The sequence below is a fragment of the Azolla caroliniana genome, unplaced genomic scaffold (genome assembly GCF_043228905.1).
Source record: "Azolla caroliniana isolate FFs.n. ecotype wild unplaced genomic scaffold, voAzoCaro1.0.p SCAF_6, whole genome shotgun sequence".
NCBI lineage: Eukaryota > Viridiplantae > Streptophyta > Polypodiopsida > Salviniales > Salviniaceae > Azolla > Azolla caroliniana.
In genome coordinates, this window is record NW_028230441.1 from 7,377,283 (window position 1) to 7,402,809 (window position 25,527).

At 37.0% G+C, this 25,527-nt stretch overlaps 3 protein-coding genes across 6 annotated transcripts; all 3 read left to right on the forward strand.

The window, feature by feature from the left end:
- The first annotated feature begins 547 nt into the window (after positions 1 to 547).
- LOC147862921 (tubby-like F-box protein 6) lies at positions 548 to 5,638 on the forward strand. 2 transcript variants are annotated; one of them, XM_087320742.1, is made up of 5 exons: positions 548 to 675; positions 2,326 to 3,188; positions 3,509 to 3,596; positions 3,683 to 3,815; positions 4,433 to 5,638. In XM_087320742.1, exons 2-5 carry the CDS (start codon positions 2,829 to 2,831, stop codon positions 5,088 to 5,090), a joined length of 1,239 nt encoding a protein of 412 aa, XP_087176868.1. In that variant the 5' UTR covers positions 548 to 675; positions 2,326 to 2,828; the 3' UTR covers positions 5,091 to 5,638. The 2 variants fall into 2 exon arrangements, with proteins under 2 accessions (XP_087176868.1, XP_087176870.1); XM_087320744.1 differs by lacking the exon at positions 2,326 to 3,188 and having other exon boundaries at positions 557 to 675.
- A 2,868-nt stretch (positions 5,639 to 8,506) lies between these two features.
- LOC147862922 (bifunctional nuclease 2-like) lies at positions 8,507 to 13,499 on the forward strand. Its single transcript, XM_087321502.1, has 10 exons — positions 8,507 to 8,876; positions 10,660 to 10,830; positions 10,920 to 10,972; positions 11,331 to 11,387; positions 11,502 to 11,567; positions 11,663 to 11,734; positions 11,829 to 11,929; positions 12,020 to 12,111; positions 12,194 to 12,249; positions 13,262 to 13,499. The coding sequence occupies exons 1-10, from the start codon at positions 8,585 to 8,587 to the stop codon at positions 13,265 to 13,267; spliced, it is 966 nt and encodes a 321-aa protein (XP_087177628.1). The 5' UTR covers positions 8,507 to 8,584; the 3' UTR covers positions 13,268 to 13,499.
- Positions 13,500 to 16,397: 2,898 nt separating this feature from the next.
- LOC147862923 (uncharacterized) lies at positions 16,398 to 20,570 on the forward strand. Of its 3 annotated transcripts, XM_087321661.1 has the most exons (4): positions 16,398 to 16,532; positions 17,930 to 18,376; positions 18,880 to 19,089; positions 20,030 to 20,570. In XM_087321661.1, exons 1-4 carry the CDS (start codon positions 16,527 to 16,529, stop codon positions 20,063 to 20,065), a joined length of 699 nt encoding a protein of 232 aa, XP_087177787.1. In that variant the 5' UTR covers positions 16,398 to 16,526; the 3' UTR covers positions 20,066 to 20,570. The 3 variants fall into 3 exon arrangements, with proteins under 3 accessions (XP_087177787.1, XP_087177788.1, XP_087177786.1); XM_087321662.1 differs by lacking the exons at positions 16,398 to 16,532; positions 20,030 to 20,570 and adding an exon at positions 19,199 to 19,973 and having other exon boundaries at positions 17,899 to 18,376; XM_087321660.1 differs by lacking the exon at positions 16,398 to 16,532 and having other exon boundaries at positions 17,900 to 18,376.
- The last annotated feature ends 4,957 nt before the right edge of the window (positions 20,571 to 25,527 follow it).

A 25,527-nucleotide genomic window follows, 5' to 3' on the forward strand; every position in this document is an offset into this window, starting at 1 on the left:
GAACCCCACCCGCCACATACACATACAAAGACCCACAAACGTTATTTTTGCAAAAAGAGAAAAAGAAAAAAGAAAAAAGAAAAATTGAAGAACAGAAAACAAATAACAAATAACAAATAAAAACGAAAAACGAAAAAGAAAAATCGAAAAAACGAAAAATGAAGAACAACAAATCGAAAAACAAAAAACAAAACCGAAAAAAGGGAGAAAAAGAAAAACGAAAAAAGGGAGAAAAATCGAAAAATCAAAAAACAGAGAACGAAAAACAAAAAGCGAAAAAGAGAAAAGAAAAAAGCAAAAACGAAAAAGGAACAGAAAGCAAAACAAAACAAAAAATGGAAAATGGGAAAAGAGAAAAAGAACCCACTCTCTCTCTCTGTCTCTGTCTCTATTTGTCTCTAATCTCGCCCTCGCCCGGCTCTCTCCAATGGCTTCTTCCTCTGCGCATCCATCCATCCTACCGATCATCTCATTCATTCATTCTTTTTTCCCAACCGAGCAGTAAGTAAGTAAGATCTGATCTCGATCTGATCTCGATCTCGATCTGATTCATTTCTATCCATCCTCCCTCCCTCCCTCCCCTGCACGAACTCGGAGATCGTTTCCTTCGGCTTCCCTGTTTACAGATCGGATCTTTTCAAGCAGTTTCCTGTGCAGAATTCCTGTTTCTTTCTGGTACGTTTCGCATTTCTGGATCCGCTTCCTTTCCGGTTTGATATCATTCTTCTTCTTCTTCTTCTTCGTCGTCGTCGTTTCCCCGACTATTCGCTTTGAGGTCAGATTTAGGGTTCAGTTGACTGCTTCTTTTGACATCAGATTTAGGCTTTTACAGGAAAACCTCATTCTGAGGCTCGATTTAGGGTTTCTCAGGCATTTCTGTTGAGGTTGGAAGTAGGGTTGCCGACAATAGCTATTGAAAAAATTTGTTCTTGATATCAGAGTAAAGAAAGACTTTCATCGGGGCTAATCTTAGGTGAGCTCTTTTTCTCTCATTTCTGTCGCATCATCTAGAGGCATTTAATCACGAGGAAAACCTCGTGATATCTGAAACGCTCGGATGTTTCTCGCAAAATTTCTCTGCACAGCTAGGCTTTCCTTTCCTAGTAAGTGGCCGACTTTCATCTATGGTTAAGAGTTAGGGTTTTCCAGACGGTTCATTTAAGGTCGGATTTAGGGTTCTGATAATGTCCGTGTATTCTCTCTCTCTCTCTCTCTCTCTCTCTCTCTCTCTCTCTCTCTCTCTCTCTCTCTCTCTCTCTCTCTCTTTCTTTCTCTGATGTTGATATTATCTGTTTAAAAATTCTAAACAGACCGGACTTGATTCTAGTATTTCTTTATCTCCGTGAGACAGATTGAACTTTCATTCAGGATTTGTGAGACAGATCTGTGTTTCAAAATACGATTTTTTTATATTTTTTTTTGCTCTCTTTTTGGGAAATAGTCTGAACTTGATTTAAGGTTTTCTTAGAACGTTTGTTCGAAATTATGTTAGTTCCTCTCTCTCTCGTTTGGAGATAGAATGACCTTTAATTCATGCCTTCAAAGTCTTCATAAAAGATTTTATTTCTCTGTCTGATATAGTCTGAACTTGATTCTAGCGTCTCCCAGAATATATATTTCAATATTTGTTTGTTTATCTCTTTCCCTGAAACAGACTGAAAGAAGCTTTTCATTGTGGCTAGCTTTGTTCGTGTTATTCCCTCCGCTTTTCTATTTCTTCATCAAGAAGCATGGAATTTGAATGAAAACGTGAAGTTTGAACATCACTACATCGCCATATTTTTCTGTACATTTGATTACTTTGAAGGCAACTTATCCTTCATTCATTCTTTCTTTTTCTGTTTTTCCTTTCTTCATCTGTATATCTTTCTTGTAAAGGAATTAACTTTCTTTGCTTGATGCTGTCTGCAAAAAAATTGTTTCAAGGCAAAGAATTGATAACAGTTTCTTTAGGTCATTTTTGGCCTCTTAAAAATACGTTAATGTATCTTTCTTTCTTTAGCCATTTACAGTCACTTTGAGATTCTGAGTTAGAAACACCATACCACTCATTAAAGAGTATTATTCGTTTGACTGTGAGGAATCCTCATACTTTTCTGTTTACAGTTTGAAATCTTTGTTTGTCTGCTCATTTGTTCTCTTTCTGTTAATGCACAAAAAGAGAGATAAGAAAGAAAGAAATATGAGAGCTCTTTTCATTTTTATTTTTTTAAAAACGAAAAAGACAGACAAAAGATGATCCTTTCGCAGGTTTTTATAATTGTTTTATTTTTCTTTAGTGCAGAAACTCAGTTATGTCTTCCTATATTGATGTTGTTTTTGCAGATATAGCACATTTCTCAAATATGCGAACAACAGAATGGAGATATTATTCATCTATCCTGCCTATTCCTAATATTTCTTAATATCAATATACTGCTTTTCTGGTCATCAGAAAAAGAATACTCTCACTGATTCTTGATATTCCATAATAAATACACACCTTTTCTGCTTATCTGAAAGCACATCAATCAATTTGGTAGCATATTAATCAAGGTTGCAACAAAATCTCACTTCAGTTATTTTGATAGATCTCGGTATTCATATACTCATATTCCCCTCACCTGAAAGTGGTTCACATGTAAATCAAGGTTTTGAACAAAATTTCCAACCAATTCTTGGTAGATAATAATCGACAAACTGCTTTGTTTTGAAAGCATATAAGCCACGGGTTTAAGTAAGATTTCCCATTGATTCTCGATAGATCTTAAGTGACAAAGTAAATTTTTGCTCGTTGGAAACCTTGTAAGTCAAGGTTTTGGAAGCAACTTTCAGTAGTCGCAAGCAAGATGTTGATAAGATCCATAGTTCGTGATCTCAAGGATATAACGGAAAATGTTGGAAATGTTTCTCGAAGAACTTTAAGTTTAAGGTTTCCTCATAGTGGAAGAGTTCGCTCTCAGAGCGCAGTTCTAGAATCCTTATCATCCACTATAGTAGATAATTCGAAAAGCTGTTGGGCTAATCTCCCCCCTGAGCTTCTTCGAGATGTTCTACAAAGAGTTGAATCAGCTGAAGGCTCATGGCCATCTCGGAAACATGTTGTTGCTTGCTCTGCAGTGTGTAAGACATGGAGAGAGATCACCATGGAACTTGTGAAAACTCCTGAAGAGTCTGGAATGCTCACATTCCCTATCAGCCTTAAACAGGTGACAAACACATTTTTATCTTGAAAAAATAAAGTTCTCCAGAGTAAACCTTTGAGTCTCTCTCTTTAGTTCCCCAAAACCCCTTTATTTATACATTGCTTCTCCAAATACTCTTGATGAACACATAAAAAAGAGAGTAAAAGGATATGAATTGTCCTTGTGCCCAAATAACACAATATTTGAGAACAGGGAGTTAATTGACTATCTTTACTTTTGTTCATTTACTTATAGTTCTGTGATGATATATAATGTTGAAACTGGGTTAGTAAAGAGAATAACATTTTCTTTCAGAAATGTAATACATTTGGTTTTGGTTGCAGCCGGGTCCAAGAGAAAGTCCAATGCAATGTTTCATTCGGCGAGACAGGGCGAACTCTGCATATTACCTCTATCTTGGCTTATCTCCTTGTGAGTTTTGTATGGAAAATATCTCCTATCATATATACTAAGGTTTGTTCTTAACATATTTTTCTAAATTTTCATTTGCCTTGCAGCCCTGGCGGTAGAGAATAGCAAGTTTCTTTTAGCAGCTCGACGTGTACGTCGAGCTACAAGCACAGACTATGTCATTTCATTAAATGCAGAGGATATGTCAAGAGGGGGTAACAATTACATCGGAAAGTTGAGGTGACCGTGTTTTTTCTAGGTTTTAAAGCAACATGAAATTAGATGTGTTAATTGAATTATTTTTTATGACTATACTGATGTGAATCAACATTAATTTCATCACCTCCGGTCTTTATTTTAAAGTCTATATGTTATCTTCTGACTTCTTATGTTGTAGGAAAACGTCAAAGTCAATGTTGTAAACCCATTTTTTACGGAGCAAATTGTTAGTGTGCATGATGTCAAACTAAAATTATGAGGAGTTATTGTAATGAATGGAGCATCAAACCCATTTCTTAAGACTCAAACCCAGAATCTTAATGTTGTAACGTACAAAAATCTATTGTATGCCATATCATCATCTATATGTGCGTATATATAAATTAAAATTTAGCATTTCAATAAGGAAGCCTCATGAATCTATAAAACATTTAACTCTGGCTCTGTCCAAAGTTTTTATACAATGCATAAATATGACGAATTTTATATTGTGCTTTGGCATGGAATGCCCTGTTTTATGATCATGTATGACCATATAGTCTCTCATAAGCATTAGGAAGACTGCACTTTTCATATTGTGCTTTAGAAGCATGTCATGTCTTGTTATATGACAGTAATAATGTGGCATTCATTTACAGGTCGAATTTCCTTGGGACCAAGTTCGCTGTACACGATAGCCAACCTCCATTGAATGGGGCCATTGTGCCAAGTAGCCGATCAGTTAGACGTATCAGCTCCAAGAAAGTATCTCCAAGAGTTCCAGCATATACCTACGATGTGGCTAATATTGTGTATGAGCTCAATGTTCTTGGCACGAGGGGTCCGAGAAGAATGCAATGTACTTTGCACTCTATCCCTGCATCAGCTATGGAGATTGGAGGAAGTGTACTGACACCCACTGAGCTTCCTATCTCTTCAGATGACTCTTTTGCTTCAGTTCCGTATTCTAGACCATTTTCAGAGGTTGGTAGTGATCTTATTACCAAAGTGGATATAGATCATCATACAAGCCCATTGGTATTAAAAAACAAAGCTCCGAGATGGCATGAGCAATTGCAATGTTGGTGCCTTAATTTCCGAGGGCGTGTGACAGTCGCTTCAGTAAAGAACTTTCAGCTTGTTGCAGCATTGGACCCAAGTCCAGTATTGCCTCAAAGTGAGCTAGATAAGGTGATTTTGCAGTTTGGGAAGATCGGAAAAGATATCTTTACAATGGATTATAGGTATCCATTGTCGGCTTTTCAAGCTTTTGCTATTTGTCTAAGTAGTTTCGATACCAAGCTGGCATGTGAATAGTGTGAGAAGGAGAACAATGCTGTATGTTATTATTGACCGGTGTACTATGACGGGTTCTAATTGTCATCAAACGTTCATGGGTTCTAATTATCAAGCTATGATGGGTTGTAATTTTCATCGAGCTATGAGGCCTCTAATTACTATCAAGCTATGGTGGGTTGTAATTGTCATTGAGCTATGATGGGCGCTAATTGTCATCAAGCTATAGTGGGTTCTAACTATCATCAAGCAATGTTTGAGGAAGGCTTTTGGTGTAACTCCATACAATGTGGTGGTGGCTCCATACCATGTCTTGGTTCTAGGGCATATACGAGTGGCTTAATGGCAAGGGTGCTTCTTATAGAGAAAAGAAAAAGTGGATTTCATAGATGAGATGTGGAAATGAGATTTCTATAGCAAAAGCTTCACCTCAGATTTCTAGTAAACACATGCTCTCCTAACTAGTTATCCTGTGATTGCTACAAATCTGTAAACCATAACACTGTAGGCCTTATTTCCTTCTTTTTTTCTAGTTTTGCTCAACTGAAGACTCCTTAAGGCATTTGTTCTCTTTGTGTCTCTCGATACATGCGTTTTGTTTAATTTGTGTGTCTTAACATCCCTTGTAATAAAAAACTACAGGGTCTGATGTTTATGAGGCTTGTACATTTATTATTTGATTTCATGTGTTTTCTTGTTTGTGTATTTATTAGTTAATACGGTGTGTTTTCCTAGCCATTGTCCATGTTGTATGAGCTAACGAATGCACAGACAACCTTCCAAAGGATGGTACTACAAATCTCAAATGATGACCTTATGCACTTCATGAAGTGCATAAGTGTCATGGTTTGTGGAGCATGCATGTTTTATGCCATCTATATGCGATATGAATTAATGTATATACATACGCTTTGAATAAAAGTGTCATGATGAGCATGGGCTATGATTATATTATATATACCATCCATATGAGCATGTTGAATCTGATCTTGCGATGTATAGACAGTATGAGTTCCAATCAACAATTTTTTTGGCAATATACTTCCAAATCCATGGTCCATCATTTGGTGCATGGATGGCTGACCTTGTTCTAGTATGCTGTACAGTCATGTGGTTGATGAGTCAGATTGCCTTTACTCACTTCTACTCGTTTAATGCATGCCCTATTTGTTGAATGTTTTGAGCATGAAGTCTTATTCATATTCATTGGTAGCTGACAATGCTCTTGTTTGCCCCAAATTTGAACCATGGAACTGTGCTTTAATGATTTAATTTGTCTAATTCAGTTTGATTTGCGTTTCAGAATTCGAAATGGTTCGGGATCTTATAATGGTCTTGTTTGGTATATCAAACTTGAACTACAATGGTTTAAAGTGTGAGCTTGTGTTGGTTTAATAGTCTTAACTAATGATGGGACAAAAGGAACACCTCTAGTTTCTCTCCCCCATTCTCCCCTTGTTCTAAGGACCACTTGTTCATGATGGTGTTTGCGTAAGGCTGGAGGCTTACCATTTATAACCTATGAGTATCTAAGATAATAAAGGAAACTCCAAACACTGCATTATTTACTACTTACACCCTAGTATTTTAATCCTTATTGTAACCCCAATAATTAAACCCTATATTCGAGTAAGGTAATTTTTGTAATATAAATTGATATAAAAAGGAAAATTATACTTGTGTAAATTTCTATTTTTGGGATGAAAAGTGGAAACCTTGATATTTTAACCCTAATGTTTCCCTGCTTATGGACCCGACAAAAAGTTCCTTACGAAAGAATCAATGCTCCGCCACATCAAAGAGTTTTGTGAAGCTAATGGACATTTTATCATGATGAGGAAGAATCACCAAGGCAACTATTGGTTAAAATGTGATTTGAGTAGAACTTATGAAAAGACAATTAGTGGAATGGAAAATGGAACGAATAGGAGAAGACCAAGATTCTTAGCTTGCTCCTTTGGAATTACCACTTCGTGTTTCAAAGACGTTGGTTGATCGGAAAATCTTTGATGTAGTAAATCAAAATTCTCATGAACTAACTACTAAACCCACTAATCATTCCATTGCAAGATGTTTGAAGTTTAAAGAAACGTCAAGAAAGATAAAATTATCAAGTCGTGGGGATTCTAGGCACATTGAAATTGGGATTTGACAACCATATTAAAGAAATCCACAACATATTGGAGCCAAGAACAAGAGAGGAAAATAGTGGTTGAAGTCTTTGACGAGGAAAGATTTGAAATTTGTCAATGAAATCAATGGCAATAGATCCTTGGAGAAAGGCTTTTCTACCCGACTGAATCCATTATTAAAATGTGCAAAAGATTGTACCCTATGTTTATGATGGATCACATAAACAAGATCAACAAGTTTGGCATGCCTCTTTTAACAGTGGGATGGCTGATAACAAGTATCACTCTTTCAATGATAGACTTGTATTTCTCCGAGAGGAAACAAATATGTACATATAAATAACATATATTAATGTATAAATAACATATATTAATGTGGGAGAAGTATGAACAAGCCATCAATGTTTTTTTGTTGAATGTGTTTTTCATCGATAGTGGACTAGGGTCGATGAATGCTTGGTAGTTGTAATTGACCAAAACCACAAATATTCTTCTTTACTACAACAGATGGGCATATCGATGGGAATAATGTAGCAAAAAATGCAAAATCAACAATGACAATTGAAATTTGGTAGAATTTCTTCTTAAGTTGGAGCAAGAACTCCATAAATATATGTATACTAACACAAGTATGTATGTATGTATTCAAGCCAAGGATCATTGTTCACCTTCGATCTCAGCCTTTTAAGAGAGAGAGAGAGAGAGAGACTTCGTACAAGCCCTTTCGGCAACGAATGGGAGGTGGCTGCCAGTGTGATCGTGAACGTGAACGTGCCGTGGCGGGCCCGGGATTCCATCACGGCCAATCGCATGTGGACATGTGTCATCACGAGCCTTTTAAGAGAGAGAGAGAGAGAGAGAGACTTCGTACAAGCCCTTTCGACAACGAATGGGAGGTGGCTGCCAGTGTGATCGTGAACGTGAACGTGCCGTGGCGGGCCCGGGATTCCATCACGGCCAATCGCCTGTGGACACGTGTCATCACGAGCCTTATCCAAGAGGAAAATCTCTCTCTCTCTCTCTCTCTCTCTCTGCCTTATCCAAACCAGAAAAGAAAGAGCACACACAAAGAAGAGATAGTCTGATAGACAAAAAAAAAAATCAAGAAAGAGAGAGAGAAACTACATTCTTCATACAGCGTGTCTAATTTTTTGTTTGCGTTTCCTGCGGATTAGGGTCTCTGCTTCCTTTTTCTGCTCTCTGTAAATTAGGGTTTCCTTTTTCTGCTTCCCTTCTCTGTAAATTTAACCCCCTTGCATCTGGTTCTCTGTATATTTGGACCCCCCCCCCCCCCCTCTCCTCGCTTTCTGTGGATTTTTGGTTTCTTTTTTCTGCCTTGATCTTCTTCTTCTTCTTCTTCTTCTTCTTCTTCCTTGGGGTTTCATGGCCATGGAAGCTCTGAGATCCCCTTCTTTCCCCATCGCCTCATTCACCTCCTCAGGAATCCTAATGCGTCATAGTCGTTGGACCCGTCCACTATCCAATGGCAGGAGAAGAAGTTTATCCGCATCCCCCACACATCATCTCTTCTCCTTCCGGAAGAAGATTTCATTATCCTCGCGGACTCGGCATGGATTACGATGTTCGATTCCTAACCCTAATGATGAAGTTTCAAAGAAGACCTCATGGGATGGCGAAGACGCAAACTACATCGAGGCTCATGTTGTCGAAGCAGGTTTGGCTGTCTTCCAATCTTTGATCTGTATGAAGTATGTTTTATTGGAACTTGGTTGGTCCTGGTCTGGCCTTGGTCTTATCCTTGATCATCCAATTAAAATTTTAGCGGAAAGATCGTTCTCTTGAAAAAAATGATGTAAAACTTAAGATTTTGATCATCTAACAAATATCTGAACAAAAGTATTATGCTTTCTCTATCTATTCTTGATCTTGATCATAAAATAAAAAATCTGAACAAAAAGAATGGTTTTGAAAACAAATATGCATTCTGTAAGATTTTGAGCATAGAATGAACAAATCTCTGATTATGTTAAAAACAAGTAAGATCAGATAAGATCCTCTTGATCAGAGAATAATATGTAAAAGAATTATTCTTTAGATACAATCTGATCGTAGTCCAGACATTGGAACAGAAGGATCATGCATTTGAAACCCAGTATGTCTCACCAGATCAGATCCTGATCATAGATTGAAAATTCTGAATAAAAGTTTCATGCTTTTAAATGCAAGGTAAGATCTGATCATGGAATGGAAATGTCGAAAAAAAAGTGTAAACTAGTTAAGATCTGGTGATATAATGGAAATACTTGAAAGGCTCACGTGATTATAAACGTTTATGCATTGGATAATTTCTGAAAATATTCACAAAGGCGCCTTTTTCGTGGAAAGCAAGTATGCATCAGATTAGATTTTAACATCGAACAGAAACCTGAGCAAAAGAATCACGTTGTTGATAAAGAGGCATGAGATCAGATATCATAATGGAGTCTGAACATAAAAATTACGTTGTTGAACACAATAATCCATTGCGCAAGGTAAGAATGAAACCTTATCACATTGTTGACAAGAATGCAGGAGATAAGTTTTCATAAAGGAAATCTGAACAAAAGGATTGGAAACAAAGGTGCTTTATGCAATAGGTAGCATCTGATAATAGAATGAAAATCCTCACAAGGCCTCGTGTTCCTCAATGCAAGTATGCATCAGATAAGGGCTGATCATAGAAGGAAAAATCTTCACAAATGCACATGTTGTTGACACATGAATATCTGATTCTGTCTGAAATACTGTTTTTGCTCCACAAAAGTATGCTTTGGATAAGACCTGACCACAGAACGTAAATCTTTCAACAACATGACCATTTTGAAGTTATCCATTCTATTATCACATCTGAATGAAAGCCCCATAATGCATTTTGTTGAAAGAAAGTATACATCAGAGAATGGAATATTCATAAGATGTTGATCACAGATTGGAAGGATTCTCTAAGTCTCATGTTGCTAAATTTGGGTATGCAGATATAAGATCTGATCATGGAATGAAAATCTGAACATAAGGATCATGTTGTTGAATGAAAGTATGCATCGGATAGGAGTTAATCTTAGTGTACACATTTTCACAATGGTTCACATTGTTAAAAAGAAGCATTCTGCGTCAGATCTTGATCTTTATCATGGAAGAGAAATCTGAACAAAAGGATCATGTTGTAAGAAGAAACCATTGTGCATCAGATAATCTGACCAGAATCAGATCTCAATCTTTCCAGTGGAATCGTTACACTTTTCATTAACTTAATTATTTCTTAGTTGCTCTTTGAGTTATACTATGTCCTCAAATAACATTTGTGTGTAATAATGTGAATATTTTCTGAGCTATTATCATGATTTTCCTATGAACACTATGGTGATCATAGCTTTATCTAGTTGATGGTTTTATAACAATATCATCTTCCAGGTCAACAGTTGTTTGTGCTGAGTTTTCTGTGTTTTTGTCATGTCTAGTGAGCCTTTTGCCATCAAAGGGGCATCTATTCATGACTTTAGTAAATGGAGGGGAGGTGGAGGTTGACCATGTGAGCCCTCCCAAGGGCAAGCTTCTGTACAGATCAAGCAATCCCACCATCTTTTTAAAGATTCTCTCTGAAACTGAACTATTTTTACCAATCATAGTAGGTATGGTTTAACAGACTCTTTCATGGGACTCTTTTGATATATTGATATATCACAGGACTCTAATCTCTATGGGTATTTACCGTGGGCAGGTGATGCTGCAATTGGCATGCTGATGAAAGCTATCCATGGAGAAGAAGTAAAGGTGATCCTCTATTTCATATGGCAAATCATTAGTCTCTGTGATTTTGGTGTATTGATCTTTTAATGAATGCTTGTGCTATATTCATCTTTCATGAACCGTTTGTGACGTATTCATCTAAATGGGCTACTGTGAGATATATTGGGATTTCACAGGACCATAGTGATATATATATATTGATCTCTCATGGGACTTTGGTGATATACATTGATACGTGGGCCTCTTGTGATGTATCAATCTTTCATGGGCTTTGATCATATCATTCACTGTGTCAATAGCAGTTTAATGACGAATGGGCATAATCTCAATTCTCCTTATTATTACTATCAATGTTGATCTGTTATTGAACTGCTGTGATTAGGTGCGTCCAAATCAGTACCATTTGATGGAGGATCTTGTTGCTAAACTGAACTTTGAGGTTAGTTGAGATGCCTTACATTGAGAACTGCAATATCTTACTGCTGTTTGCATTAGGATGTTTATTAATTGGATTCAAAGGTTTACTGCTTGGTATTGAAATCCTCCTCATCAGGTCCGGATGGTGAGAGTGACTAAGAGGATTGCTGATGTTTACCATGCTCGCATATTTATTGGAAGGGTAAAACATTTCTATTGCTTTATGGGACAAAGGTTTTTATCTTAAAATTATATTCCTTCCTGGTCTATAATCTAGTTGTCTTGATGGATGCGCAGCCAGGTGAAAAGGAAATGCAAAGCATTGATGCCCGTCCTTCTGACGCTATAAATCTAGCTGTAAGATGTAAGGTGAGGATTCGTCATAAAAGAAATCCCAGCGTTCCTTTGTGTTTATACTGGTTGTGTAAGATGGATGCAATTTGACGGTATAAAATGATGTTAGGTGCCCATATATGTGAACAAAGTTTTAGTTGATACCGATGCCGTGAAGCCCATATACGCTGCCAAAAGAGTACAGAATAACGATTTTTCATCTTTAGATTGGTGAGATGGTTTCCTCTTACGTACTTCAACAGATATGAATGTCTAATGTTTCCTATTCTTGCTAACATCAAGAAGAGGGAAATTTTGTAGTCCCGAGGATGGGTATGATCCTATAGCAGAGGAAATAACCCTTGTGAAGAACATGCTTGTAGCAGCTGCAGAAGAGCGTTTTCAAGATGCAGGTTGAGATTTTTAGTTTTCAAAATGTGTTAGCATCAATTCCCAAGCAATATCTACTGACAGCATTAACTTAATGTTTTGAAGCTGAATGGAGAGATAAGCTGAATTTTCTTCGAAAGCAGAGGAGACGAATCAGACAGGTAATGAATAATCTAGCTATGTTTTGTGAGTCATTTTTTTCTTGTGATGTTTAAATTTATCCTTAGACCGTGGTGTATGAAGATTAGGGGTTGCACCATGAAAATAATGAATATTAAGATATGTTGAGTATTCACATAATATTTTCTTTGAACACCATATTGACTATCAATTCTAGGATTATATTACTGTAAGTGCTCAATGTGATGGCCATCAGTAATGTCCTTGAGAGGGACTTTGGTGCAAAAATTTCACTTAACTAACCATGGGCCTGGATTAGGCCTCTAGGACATTTATGGTCATATCACATATCAATAAAATCTTCAATGTGCATGCATATTATTTGTAGCCATGTTTTCATCAATCATTACATCTGATTACAGTGTAAATGGATGAACATCATGAATCATATCATGGCAAGGAACTTAAAAGTAACACGTACATCACTGATAGACCCCTGTAGCGATTTTTTTTCACATACTTTTCCACTAGACACAGTTAAAGAGAGGTAGGAAAACCTATCTTTTGATAGGGTATTAAGACTAGAGATGTAGGAATTACCAATTTGTACACAATTAAAAGTATGTGTTAACACCACAATCATTGCATCATCAATGCATTGCCCAAGTCATCATTTCATTTATTATTTGCCAACTCTGTGTTCGTTGAACGTGGTTAAACATTGATGGTATGTTTAACCATATTATCCGTCGCTTATTATTCTTTTTCCTAACTGGACTTTGTGCCTTTTTTATACATTCTTGCACTTTTCGCTACTTATACTATTTCTTTTGAGCCATTCCATCTTCTGTTTCTTTATAGCTGGATGTGGTGACTGACAAGTTTTAGGATCAATAAACTAATTTTAACAAGAATTGCTTTAAAAGTTGTGAGAAAGTATGATTTTCAAGAAATTGTTTTCATCTTATTGTAAGGCATGTTGAAGATAACAATGATCTTGCATTATTGTCGTTCACATTTTGATTTAACTAAAATATCATTCTATTTTGCCAGCTATGAAGAGGAATTGGTTTCTTCACATCAGTGTCCATTTTTGTCAAGTCGCAGCAACATAATTAAATATCTTGTAAATATGATGTAATACTCTGTAAAAAAAGACAATAGGGTAGTCATTGTATAACTAGAATTACCACTTACACTTTCATGTATATAAAGTAACTCGAATTTGTATTTTGGTATCATGTGGAATGAAACAATAAGTTAATGCCAAACACTTTGTTGCTTTCTGTTATTTGCTTGGGATAAATGTAACATTTTTAGCAAGACATTTTTTTGTTTAGAAAGTGGACTCTTGTACTCAAGTTGGGAAATGAAAAAAACCTCAAAAATCTGAGAGGTAAATAAGTTTGCACAGGAAGAGTGCATTATAAGCTTGGAAAACTAATGATGCAATCGTTTAGATGTGGGGAATATCTTTACCTGCATTCTTGCATATTGGTTGATTAATCATGAGTGTGAATCAGAAAGAAATAAATATTAACATCTTCTAATACCAGATTCTGAGAAATTGTTTAAAAGTACTAATATTTGAGTAATGAGAATTTTGAAATAATAAAAATGAGATTTGGAAAACAAATATATGAAGCATATGGATGATGTGGTAGAAGATATGATGCATTCAAATTACATAATTTTATAGCAAAATATACATGCATTACATGGGCATTGTATGCATTACATCCATGCATACATATACAAATCTATAAAATGCATATATTACATTCATCCACCATCCACACATACATTATATGCACACGTATAAGCATACTTAATGCATATTGACTAAATACGAACATATGTATGTGCATACATTACAATATTTAAATACATAAATACTAAACACACAAATACAAATAAGTATATACATGCATGCATACGTACAAGATATGAATAGATAGATACATTACAATATACAAATGCATACATAAAATATACATACACATGTAGCAGCACGCATCTACATACATGCATGCAAACACACATGTAAGAGATAATGCAAACATTACAATATTCACATGTATACATACATGTGTCTACACACATGCATGTAGAGATATGTACATACTACATACGTGACAATATATAATTACATGCATACTACATATGGAAATAGTTGTTGTGACATGCTTAACATACAATGTTTATACTAACAAAAACCTAGACTACTTATTTTTATGTGGATACTTATGTGTATGTGCATGTCTATGTTTGCAAGCATATATGTGTCTATGTATACACATGTGGGAAAAGAAGGATTGTGAGTGTCGAGAACAGAAAGATAAAGGTCCAAAATAAATAGATAAAGTGGCAAAGGGCTTTGTGTTTAAGAGATAGAAAAGGAAGAGAATTCTTTCTCCTTTTCTCCTCCCCAACCCCAAGGGAAAAAATAACAAATAAAAACAAAAGGTGGCCCTAATTGGGGCGGGCATCCTTGTAAAAGGGGTTTACCCAAGCTAAATTATAGTTGTCCCTAGTGAGTGCGTATGTGTTTGCTTGTGTATGTTCTTGTTTGTGTGTTATATGTATGTGTCTAAATTTGTGTGTGTGTGTGTTATGCGTATGTGCATGTGTCTATAGTTGCAGATATGTGGGGGAATGTTTTTTGTTTGGTTGTATGAGGTTTCTTTTGTGGGTGTGTGTTTGGTTGAATATTTGTGTTGAATACGACAAGAAAAGACAATAAAAAGGGAAAGGAAAAGGAAGAAAGAAGGAACATGAACATTGGTGTTCCAACGGTCGGGGTCCAAAATATATAAATATTGTGGCAAGTCTCGAATTTTAATAAGGAAAAGAAGAGAATAAATAGGACGAATAAACCCCTTTCCTAGTCTTCGCCCTAATCCAAGGGTGTGAGAAAAATAAGAAGAAAATTAAAACAATCGATGCTTTATCAAACCATTTTTTACTTGGCACCATTGCAATGTATCTGGTTAATCAAAACACAATTCTTCGATCAAGACATGACTTTTATGAAAGTTTCCCATTGTTGTGCCATTTTGAAACTTGGTCCTTTGCAACATATATATCAATCATCTTGCCACATCTTGCTTATACATGTAAAATCATTTGTATCATTGCATAAAGATATACTAGAGAGAGACAAAAAGTATGTATGGTGGTACTATCAAGAAAATTTACGTGTGATCTTAATGTAGCATGGCTGAGGTGTGTAAGCATGCTTCTTGCTAGAGTATTTCAATGTAGAAGCAATGTGTAATGTATATGTTTTCTAGCATCCCCATCGTGCATCTGTGAAAGAGCCCACTTTTCCAGAGGATATTAACTAACCATTAAAGTATCATGTAAATGTACATGTTTGATAACGAATTCCATCATCAATAAAGCATACGATCAATTTCGGGAATCGAAAAGGAGTTTTTTTGTTACAAATGTATAGCTTGCGAGTTCATTGATATCAAAGACCCTACTGGGTTGAAAGTATCGATTTTATTATGAGCGAGCAAGCATGATTACGACATGCAAACACAACCCAAGAGAGATAATGTGCAATGCCAAGTTCCAACAAACACGATATGCGACAGTGGGGTGGGGGGGTCTTTGAATGTGAATGGCTCGTGAGACGAAGTTTGAAATCTGGAAGAGACATGATACGAGACTAGAGAAGGAGTTTTCGAGCTATTGATCTTTGACCAGACATATGTATAAACATACATAGAGAAACAAGTAGGATTGGGTCCCAGAAGAGAGTCCAGAGACACATCATAGTACGTAAAATTCGTGTTCGTCTAGTATAACATTCGTTTTCCTACGTTGGAAAACGAATGCGAATGTTATCCAAACATTCTTGTGTTTTTTTTTTTGTTTTTCCCCCATTGTTTTAATGTTTTTTTGTTTTTTTTTTCATTTTTAGGCTTATCTACCTCATAATAAATAGTTAATCCAAAAGAATGGTATTTATCATTCTTTGAGGGTATTTTCTTTCGCGAATGCGAATGCACGTATGGTACGTATGGTTCATACTATGAGACACATCATAAAGCCACACATAAATTATGTACATACATAGTTGAAAGTTCTATATGGAAAGATTGGGCCTACTTCTGTAATATTTTGAAACATGAAGAAGTAGATAGATACATTTATGTGCAGATATCTCCCTCTCTCTCTCTCTCTCTCTGTGTCTCTCTGTCTCTACTGACTGCATTTAGAGACAGAGCAGACACACACGCTCACTCACAGAATTGAACATGTAATTACATACATACATCTCCTCAGTTGTCTCAAGCGCCCATCAATCATGCCGGTTTGCTCCTCTTACCTTTCATCTCTCTTTTGTTTTCTTGCTCTTTTTTCTTTCTCGTATATTGCAGTTGCTCATGAAAAATGTCTCTGTACATTAATAGATGCTTAGAGCAAAAGTTTGCTCACAGAACCCAAGGGGTTGTTGTTATGCTCCATTTGGGGTTTTTTTATCTTAAATCCAACATCTTTTCAACATGTTTATCTCTGTGTCTCTGTGTGTGTGTATATATATATATATATATATATGAATTCCTTGTTATTTGATGATTTGGGTTGATCTGTTTTCTAAGAATGTAAATGAGAAGGATTCTCCATAATGAACTGATCATAGGTTGTTTAGCCTGAATATTTAATGTAAGTGTGCACAAGATGTCTAAATAAGCAAGACTTACAATATGTACCCATTTCAGTTCATAGTATTGGGATATGCAATGCATCGTCAAACGCTATGAGTAGGTATTTACATCCATTTATTTTGATGCAATGGTTTAAAACACCGTGGAATAGGTGATGTACAAAGAGATCAAATTTTACCATAGCTTAGCATAATGGGTTATTCTAGTGTGGCATGAAGATGCTGAGGCTGAATGTAAGTTGTTAGTTATACTCCAATTGTTCGTATTTTGAACTCTCTCTAATCCAGTCTGATTCATTCTATTCTACTATCCATGGCCGAAAAATGATTTAGGATCCCTCCCACAAGGATTCTTAGATTATTCTGTTCGTTGAATCATCTTGATCCCCTATTATATCACCGTTCTTGTATAGTTCAATTTTTTTCAATTTATGGTGATGAAGATTGTTTCCACATGTTTTGCCTCAACACATGAGTTTATAAATCTCAAAAAACCATACATTTATTCTCCTTAGCTTGCCATTCATGTTTTAGGAATTATTAGCTTTTCTAGCGTATATTTTGAAACTCCGAAGTACCATAGTTTTTTTCAATACTTCTCCAAATTCTCTATTGTTGGGTAAAGACTCAAGGGTTCTCCTCATTAATACTTGTGCAAACATTATACTTGCCTGTTGCCATTTGGGTCACTGGAAATTTAATAACCTGTTCACATTGTCAAGTGGTCAAAGTGCCCACTTTAATAAAATGATGTCCCAAAACCTCAAACCCGAGATTTGGAGCTAAAACTTGTATGAGCTCTCTGCCCCTCTCAGCTCGCCTGCGCCATCTCTCTCTCTCTCTCTCTCTCACAGACACACAGCTATAATTTGGAATAACAGATATTTCAGGGATATTTTGGAATAACAGATATTTCTCTTTTTCAGTGGTTGGTTGAAGTCACTTAAGAAATAACAGATATTCAGGGATATATTGGAGTGGTTCACTAGATTTCTTTTATCATTTTCTAACGCTGTGCCCTAATGAAGGTTGTTATAATGCAGTGGCGAAAGAATACTACTATCCCAAAGTTTGGAAACTGGGATAAAAAGGAGGACTTATCCTACAGCATTGTTTTTGATGCAGCTCGAGCAGATAAAGAGAAATTTATGTACATGTCGCATGAAGAGGAACATGAGAGAGCTCTCTTCCAGAAAATGAGTAAAGAATTGAACGTGACCCCCTGTCAACCAAATTTAGAAGCGAAAACCAATGATCTCGCAGATAACAATGTGAAGATTCCATATCATCATACTCCCATTATTGGTAATGAAATTCCAAAGCAGACAGATAGCCTTGGATTGAAATATTCTATTAATGGTGAGCCTACATATGAGATCAAGGAAAATAGATTTGAAAATCATGCTCAATTTCTATATGAATCCCACCATAGAAAATTGCAAGGGAAATCAAATGAATCAAGGACACAAGGAAACCCAGCTGCTAAAAAGGTATGTAAATCCTATACAAAAATTCTTTTCAGTATAGAATATAAATACCTTGTGCAATTGAAGCAAATCTTCAGATGCCTTCCCTTAAGATTAGTAAAAAAGAGGAGAGAAAGAGAGAAAATAGTAAAGGATGAAGTCATCCCCTGGGAATGAAAGAACATCTCAAATGTACTGGTAGAGAACAGAGAAGATTAAGCAGTAAATGATTGAAATCATTCCATAGATATTAAAACAAAACAAGGTGAAACAATGATTCACATGCCTAAGCATTAGCAAGAAAGGAGAGAAATGGAGTAAAAATAATAAAGAATAGAGTCATTACATGGTAGGGGAGTAGAGGGAAGATACGAATCATTAAATGACTAAAATCATTCCCGAGATATTCTAATAGAAGAAAGCTGCAATATGCATGCCTAAGGATTAGAAAAAAGTGTGTTTGTGTATATTTTCGTTTACTTTACAAACCATACTTGATACTGAAATTTTTCTTGGTGTGATCCCAGTCAGACAAAACTTCTGTGCCTAGATTCGGTAACTGGAATGTTAGGGATGATTCATCTAAAGAAGGCTTCACAGTGATGTTTGACAGAGTGAGAAATGAGAAGTCGAAGTCTGGTGAAAGGACTGCACTTGGAAACATTTCTCCATTGAACTTTCCCAAAAAAGATTTACATGTCAGCTCAAAAGGCTCCAAAATAATCAAAAAGAGAAAGGTGAACATCTCTCATCTCCTTGTAAAATTATAAGAAAATGATTAGAAAGTTATTTTGTTCATGTATTTCTATTGTCTTTCTCATCTGTTCTCCTTACTTTTAGATTCAGAAGTTACTAGTGTAGGAATTGGTGCCATGATAGTGAAGAATATTTTTGTTTGTGGATGAACGTCTCTCATGTTAAAGACTTTTGAAGTTTAAATTTGGAAAAGGTAATTCATTCCATGTCCATGGAGAAGGGAAGTTGAGGAGTTGAACCATAGGCCTAGAAACATAGAAATCGGTGCTGTGATATTGAAGAATGATAAAGGAATGGCTTCTCCAACAAGATATTACATGTCAATTCGCAATGTGGAAGCATCACATTTTTATCCCTTAATGGTTTATATTGACTATTATACATTACTGAAAATCTGAGATTTAATATATAGAAATGCACGATGATGTTGTGGTGGTGCGTTGCAAAATATTAAGTTTGTGGGTGGATTTGAGCCTTGAGCAATTGGTTCTATATTGCGTTTATTATAAAATCTCTTTTGTAATTTTAGTTTGAGCTATAATTAAAATTTCTTGATAATTTTAGTTTAATTCACACATATTTTTGTTCTTCTCTTTAAAAAAGGGCTTTACAATATTGACAAAGTTTTTTTGTATTGATTTCATAGGAGATTATGACCTAATCTCGGAGATTGTAATCATGTCTTCATATATCAATGTAGACGTGTAGAGGGGATCAACACATCTTTCTTTCCTTCTTTCTGTTTTATTTTGTCACTCATGATTAATTTTGATTTCGGGTTTCTGGATTGTGTCCTATCATGTACGTTGAAATTGATTGATTTAAAAATTTTCGCAAAGTTTTCTTTTTCGGTTTCATTCCACAAGTTATTAAGTAATGTTTTACTGATTTTTCACTCATATTAACCAGACTTTTGGCCAGATTTTCTGTTTTGGTTGTTTGGCAGGGTCGCCGTGATTCTATATATTTGTTGAAGACTTCATGTTCCGAAGTACATTGTGTGATAAAGCTATGGTGGGTTCACATAGAAAATACATATCGAGTATTTTATGTTACTAGAAACTGCAAATTTCTATTATAAATTCCTTTGCTCGAGAATATGTATATATATACATGAGAGAGGGTTATGCTGCTTTGGTGATAACACTCTAGTAGCAAACTTTCTGTTATCATGGAGAAATTGTGAATTATTTTTCCTTAATTCTCTGCAAGTATGGATTTCACGAATTTGAACCCTTTCTATGTTCTTGAGTCATTTGTTTTGGAGGTGGCATTGATATAATTGCTACTGATTCCCTCAACAAATTTTCAAACCTATGAAGTCAAATTTTCGAGATGAAGTAGTTACATGCTTTGAGGAAGAATTTATATGTATTTGAAATTAATTGTCGGGCATGGACATATGGCATGTTTCTCGTGAGTATTATATTGAATACAAAGGCCCAATTGCATGTTCTACATTTATAGAGGCCCTTTCTAAGTATAGTTTTCTCCACTCTCCATTTATAAAGGGCATTTCATAGAACCTGGATTTTAGGCGAGGTTAGTGTATCATGTAGCAACTTGGTGCTATATTCATGCCTCAGTGCCAAGTCAATTGAGCATGAACATGGGGTTGGTGTATCCTCTTGACTTTGATATTATGGTACTTGAACATTGCACACAATGTAGCTGTTTCTTTTGTTGTGAATTCATGTCTTTCTAGGGATTTGGTTGTGGGGAATTCATTCACATTGCAAGTTGTAGAGTTCTTTGAGGGGTTGGTTGGGGATATGAGAATCGTTTGTAAGGATGGGGATTTGATGGTTATTCAATTTCTCCTAGTATCATCACTAAACAAAGGTACTCTTGTTTGGGGATTCTTGTTGAGTTCAAGCAATGGACTATATGCTACTAAACATTGACATGGTTGGGATTGTATTGTCCATGGTGTGGAGGTGATGGGTATGTTTGGAACTTTGAGAAGAGACAAGTGATGAACCATGCAAAGTTTTAGTAGGATTTGTTTTTTAGTTTGAAGTTGACCATTTGTGTGCATACTATCTTAACCAATTATTTGTTTAGGGGTTGTTGCTGAGAACGGTGATTCATAATTTATTCTTTTACCATTATACTTGTTATTCATACGCATTGTTTGTTTAGTGCTCAACAAGTGTAATGGATTTCCTCTAGTATTTCAAGTGGGTGCTATCCTTTATTACACTAAAGTTTTTCCAACTTTAACTCATACGCATTGTTTGTGTAGCACTCAACAAGTGTAATGGATTTCCTCTAGTATTTCAAGTGGGTGCTATCCTTTATTACACTGAAAGAACAATAATTTCTTGGCGACCTACTGTTTGAGGCAACTATTTTTTTGTTTTTTCATTAAGATGAGTGATGATGGTGTGGGAATTGAAGCATATTATCATGAGTAGGTGAGGAGTTTTTTTAACTCACATCTTGTGTTGTCAGTACAAGATGTTGCTGGTAATCATCGTGATGGTGACATGGTCAGGTGAGATGGTTGATGTGGACTGGACGAAGCAGGTTTTATATTTTTCATTAGGATGATTGATGATGGCGGCAGGGATTAAAGCATATTTCCATGAGAAAAGGATGAGTGATGATGGTGCGGGGGCCGAAATGAAGCAGATTTTTGTTTTGGGATAAGGATGAGTGAAGATGTTGTGGGGGTCGAAGCACATTTTCTTGAGGAGATGACAACACGTTATTATTATGTTGTTAGAGGTAGCTGAGTTTGGTGGGAATCGTTGGCATGGTTGCACCGTATTTATTCAAATTGTAGAAGTTGTGAACAATCTGATCTGTTTCAATTTGTAGGACAAGATGATGCTTTCTCTCTTCGAGGAAATAATAGCTTGTTGTACACACATGTCGAAGAAATGAGTTTATTGAATCCTTTTAGCATGGTTTATGGGAGATGTGGAATCCATATGATGGTAGCAAACTACATCAAAAACTGAAGGAATGATGAGTAAATACATGGTTCACCACATTATTTTATGGTCTTTATCAAAGGTTGTTATTAAGTGGACTTGAAAAGACCTCGAGAAAGAAAGAAAGAAAGAAAGATATATTAACGTCTTCTAAGGCCAAAATTGGCCCATGAGACAAATGGTTTACAACAAAAATGGGATATTTACCCATTCATCGAAGTAAAAATAAAATAAGATGAAAAATAGAGTTTAAGCTAAATAGTTCTAAAAAATAACAAACATGTTTTATATAGAAACATGTTCTACTACAATGAAAATGGTGTTATACAATTGTTATTTTCATTTCCATCCAAGTCTCTCGAAGAGAAGCGGAAGGTCAAAGGGTTGCGATGTGGATGTGGCCCGTGGTCCCCATGTAAGAGGTACCCCAACCATAGCTTCTAGTCGACGTAGCTCACGTTCCCTTATCTTCTTAATCTTGTCTACTCCACGTTGACTTGTTTTGAAGCCCAACATTCGAGGGCGTTTCGTTGTTCTTTGCATTTCTGCTTCCTCAAGGGAGAGGCCGAGCGGCGTAAGTGTGTCCACATTCATCGTCTCCCCTTGTTCCTGAAAAATTACACTAGTTACATGGTGATGAATACTAAGAGGGTTATCGTTAGCACTTTGTAATTTATTCTCCCTATGTTGTTTTAGGTCTAAGATATATCTACCTAGTCTCTTTACATTCGGGGTATCTAATAGTTTGGAGAGGGTGGGAGAGGGTCCTAGTATGTCTTGGTATTCCGCTCGTATCTCGGCATAAGTTGGGCATTTGCATGTGAAGTGATACTCATCCTCTATCTCTATGTGGCATAACCTACATAACCTTTCCTCTCTAGGGACTCTATTAGCCCGACCATTCTCAATCTCAAGTTGGTGAGATGATATCCTAAGTTGTCCAATGGCCACCCTTAGTGCATTTGATAAGAATGTATCTAGATATCTTGGTCGTGTAATAAAGCCTAGCGTAGAGAAGCGCAAGAAGTGTTCCTTATAGTACACCATTTTAGATGGGAGTGGTTCTCGTGGGGTGATCCATTTGTATCGAGTGTAAATTTGCCATATTTCTTGGCGTATCACTTTATTACGATCTTCGTGAGAGATTAAAGTTTGATCAGTCCCATGGTTGTACTTAAGGGGAGGTAGGTTATTAATGTCTATGCCGTTCGCACGGAGCCAACTCACCACGATGCTATACCAAGAGCTAGTGTCGCCAGACACATATAAAGATCGAGACGCCTCAAAGGCTCGACGGGATATCCTATCTTGTGGTTGGCTATGTATCCGATGAATAAAAACTACCACTTGAAAGAGTGCTTCTACTAACCTCGGGGGTAGACTGAACTCAGCTCTAATAATGTCATGTGGTACTGTCGATTTGCTTCGGAGTTGACGTGATAACATCGTCACTAAAGGTCTCTCTAATTGCGTCCACATGAAAGATGGTAAACCTGGAGCCCATACTACTGATGCATACATGAGGGACGGGGTCACTAATGAGTCAAAAAGCCATCCCTTAGTCCGTGGCTCTTGAAAGTATGCATGATGGCATTGTCTCTCTAAGAGTGAGAGGGATGCATACCCTCTCGTTAGCCTATCTTTGGCTGCCTGGGTCATCGAGAATTTACCTGAGCGAGCACTAAAGGTGACTCCCAAGTATACATACGATCCCACTACCTCAACTGGTTTATGAGAGAGGATTAGGTGACATTGACTCCTAACTCGGGACGATGTATGAAAGATAAGGACTTTAGTTTTCGCTAAATTCACTACCAGTCCTCGTTGTGTACAAAAGTCATCTAGGGCATTAAGATGCTTTTGTAGGTCGTGTTCCGACTCTGAGAGCAAGACAATGTTGTCTGCGTAGAGTAAGAGACTAACTTGCGTCTCCCCAATAGCTACTCCCTTGCCTCCCTTACGAGCAATAAAATCAATGATCTCATCAATGTAGATCCCAAAAAGAGTCGGTGATAGGGGGCAACCCTGTTTTACACCAATGGTGCTAGTGAAACAATCGGATAGGCCACCTGGGCATCTTACACACCCAGAGACTTGCTCATATAGGGCATAAATGGCCCAGATCATGTCATCTGGTATCTCCAAGCTCTTAAGTCTATCAAACAACCTTTCCCTAGGAACCGTGTCAAAGGCCTTGCGAAAGTCCACAAAGCAACAATATAGTTTCTTCTTACGAGCCTTTGTCTGGTCAATTAAGCACCTGAGTGTGAAGATATGGTCAATAGTGGAGAAGGCTCGTCTAAAGCCAGCTTGCTCAGGTGCTCGAAGACTTAATGTTTCCATATAATCACTGAGCTCCGCTTCCATTACTGCACCATATAGTTTAGCGAGCGTATGACCTATCATAACGGTCCTATATGTATTTGGGTCCATTGAGTCCCCTCCTTTATGTATAGGGGCCACTGTGTTCATGGCCCATTGTGGTGGAAAACCCTCGGCGAGGGCGCGGTTGAAGATTAGAGCGAGAAGGGGGGCTAGGCACTCTCGAGCATATATGATGTGCTCGGCACACAATCCTGTGTGGTCCATGGATTTCCTATGTTGTAATTTTTTGATGACCTTCGTGACCCTAGAGGTCGTGAAAAGTGTCCCCATGGTAGGTCGAGGTGTGGAGGGCATTGGAATGGGTGGTTGGTTCGGGACATGGTAGAGTCTCTCAATATATGTGTGCCAAATATTGGGATCCTCGATGGGTGTTTGTGGTCTCGGTTCCCGTAGCCTCTTCCATGCGAGGGCACAATCCCTACTCATGAGCATATGGTAGAGTTCCCAATATTGAGATGCTTCCCAAGCCCGTCTTTTACGACGTGTCATCTTGCGCATCTCTTTGCGAGCCTGTACTGAGGAAATAGTACCACTAAGCCGCGATACTTTAAGTTGTCTATACAACTCTCTACAATCCTCATCATACCACTTGTTCTGTGGCATAGACCCAACTCTACTATGATTGGAGTCTTTCGTGTATGGGAAGCTACTAGTTGCTGCTGAGTGGAGGATGTGTGTGAGTTCTGTAGTGAGGTGCTCTAAAGGCAAGGAAGAATCAAAAGAGGAGAGATGCGCTTGAACATGTCGAGAATAGATGTCAGCGAGCTCATGCGTGAAATGTATTATAGTGCGATGGGTTGGTTTACTAGAGTTGGTGGCGTGGGAGGCGTCACATTTTAGCTCAAAGTATAGGAAGCTATGGTCTGCGCCAATGGGGCATGGGGCCACCCGGAAGGAGCTAACCATGTGGGTAGCTTCAGGGCGTCCTATTAGGTAATCAACTGTGCTTTCCCCTCCTCCATGTGGGAAACATGTGAGCTCTTCCGAGCCCGGCCACTTGGCTAAGCCATTATATATGATCATCTGGTGTCGGCTTCCAAGTTCAAGCAGATGATGGCCAAAGCTTGTGGCGTCCGCACCTTGATCTTTTGATGT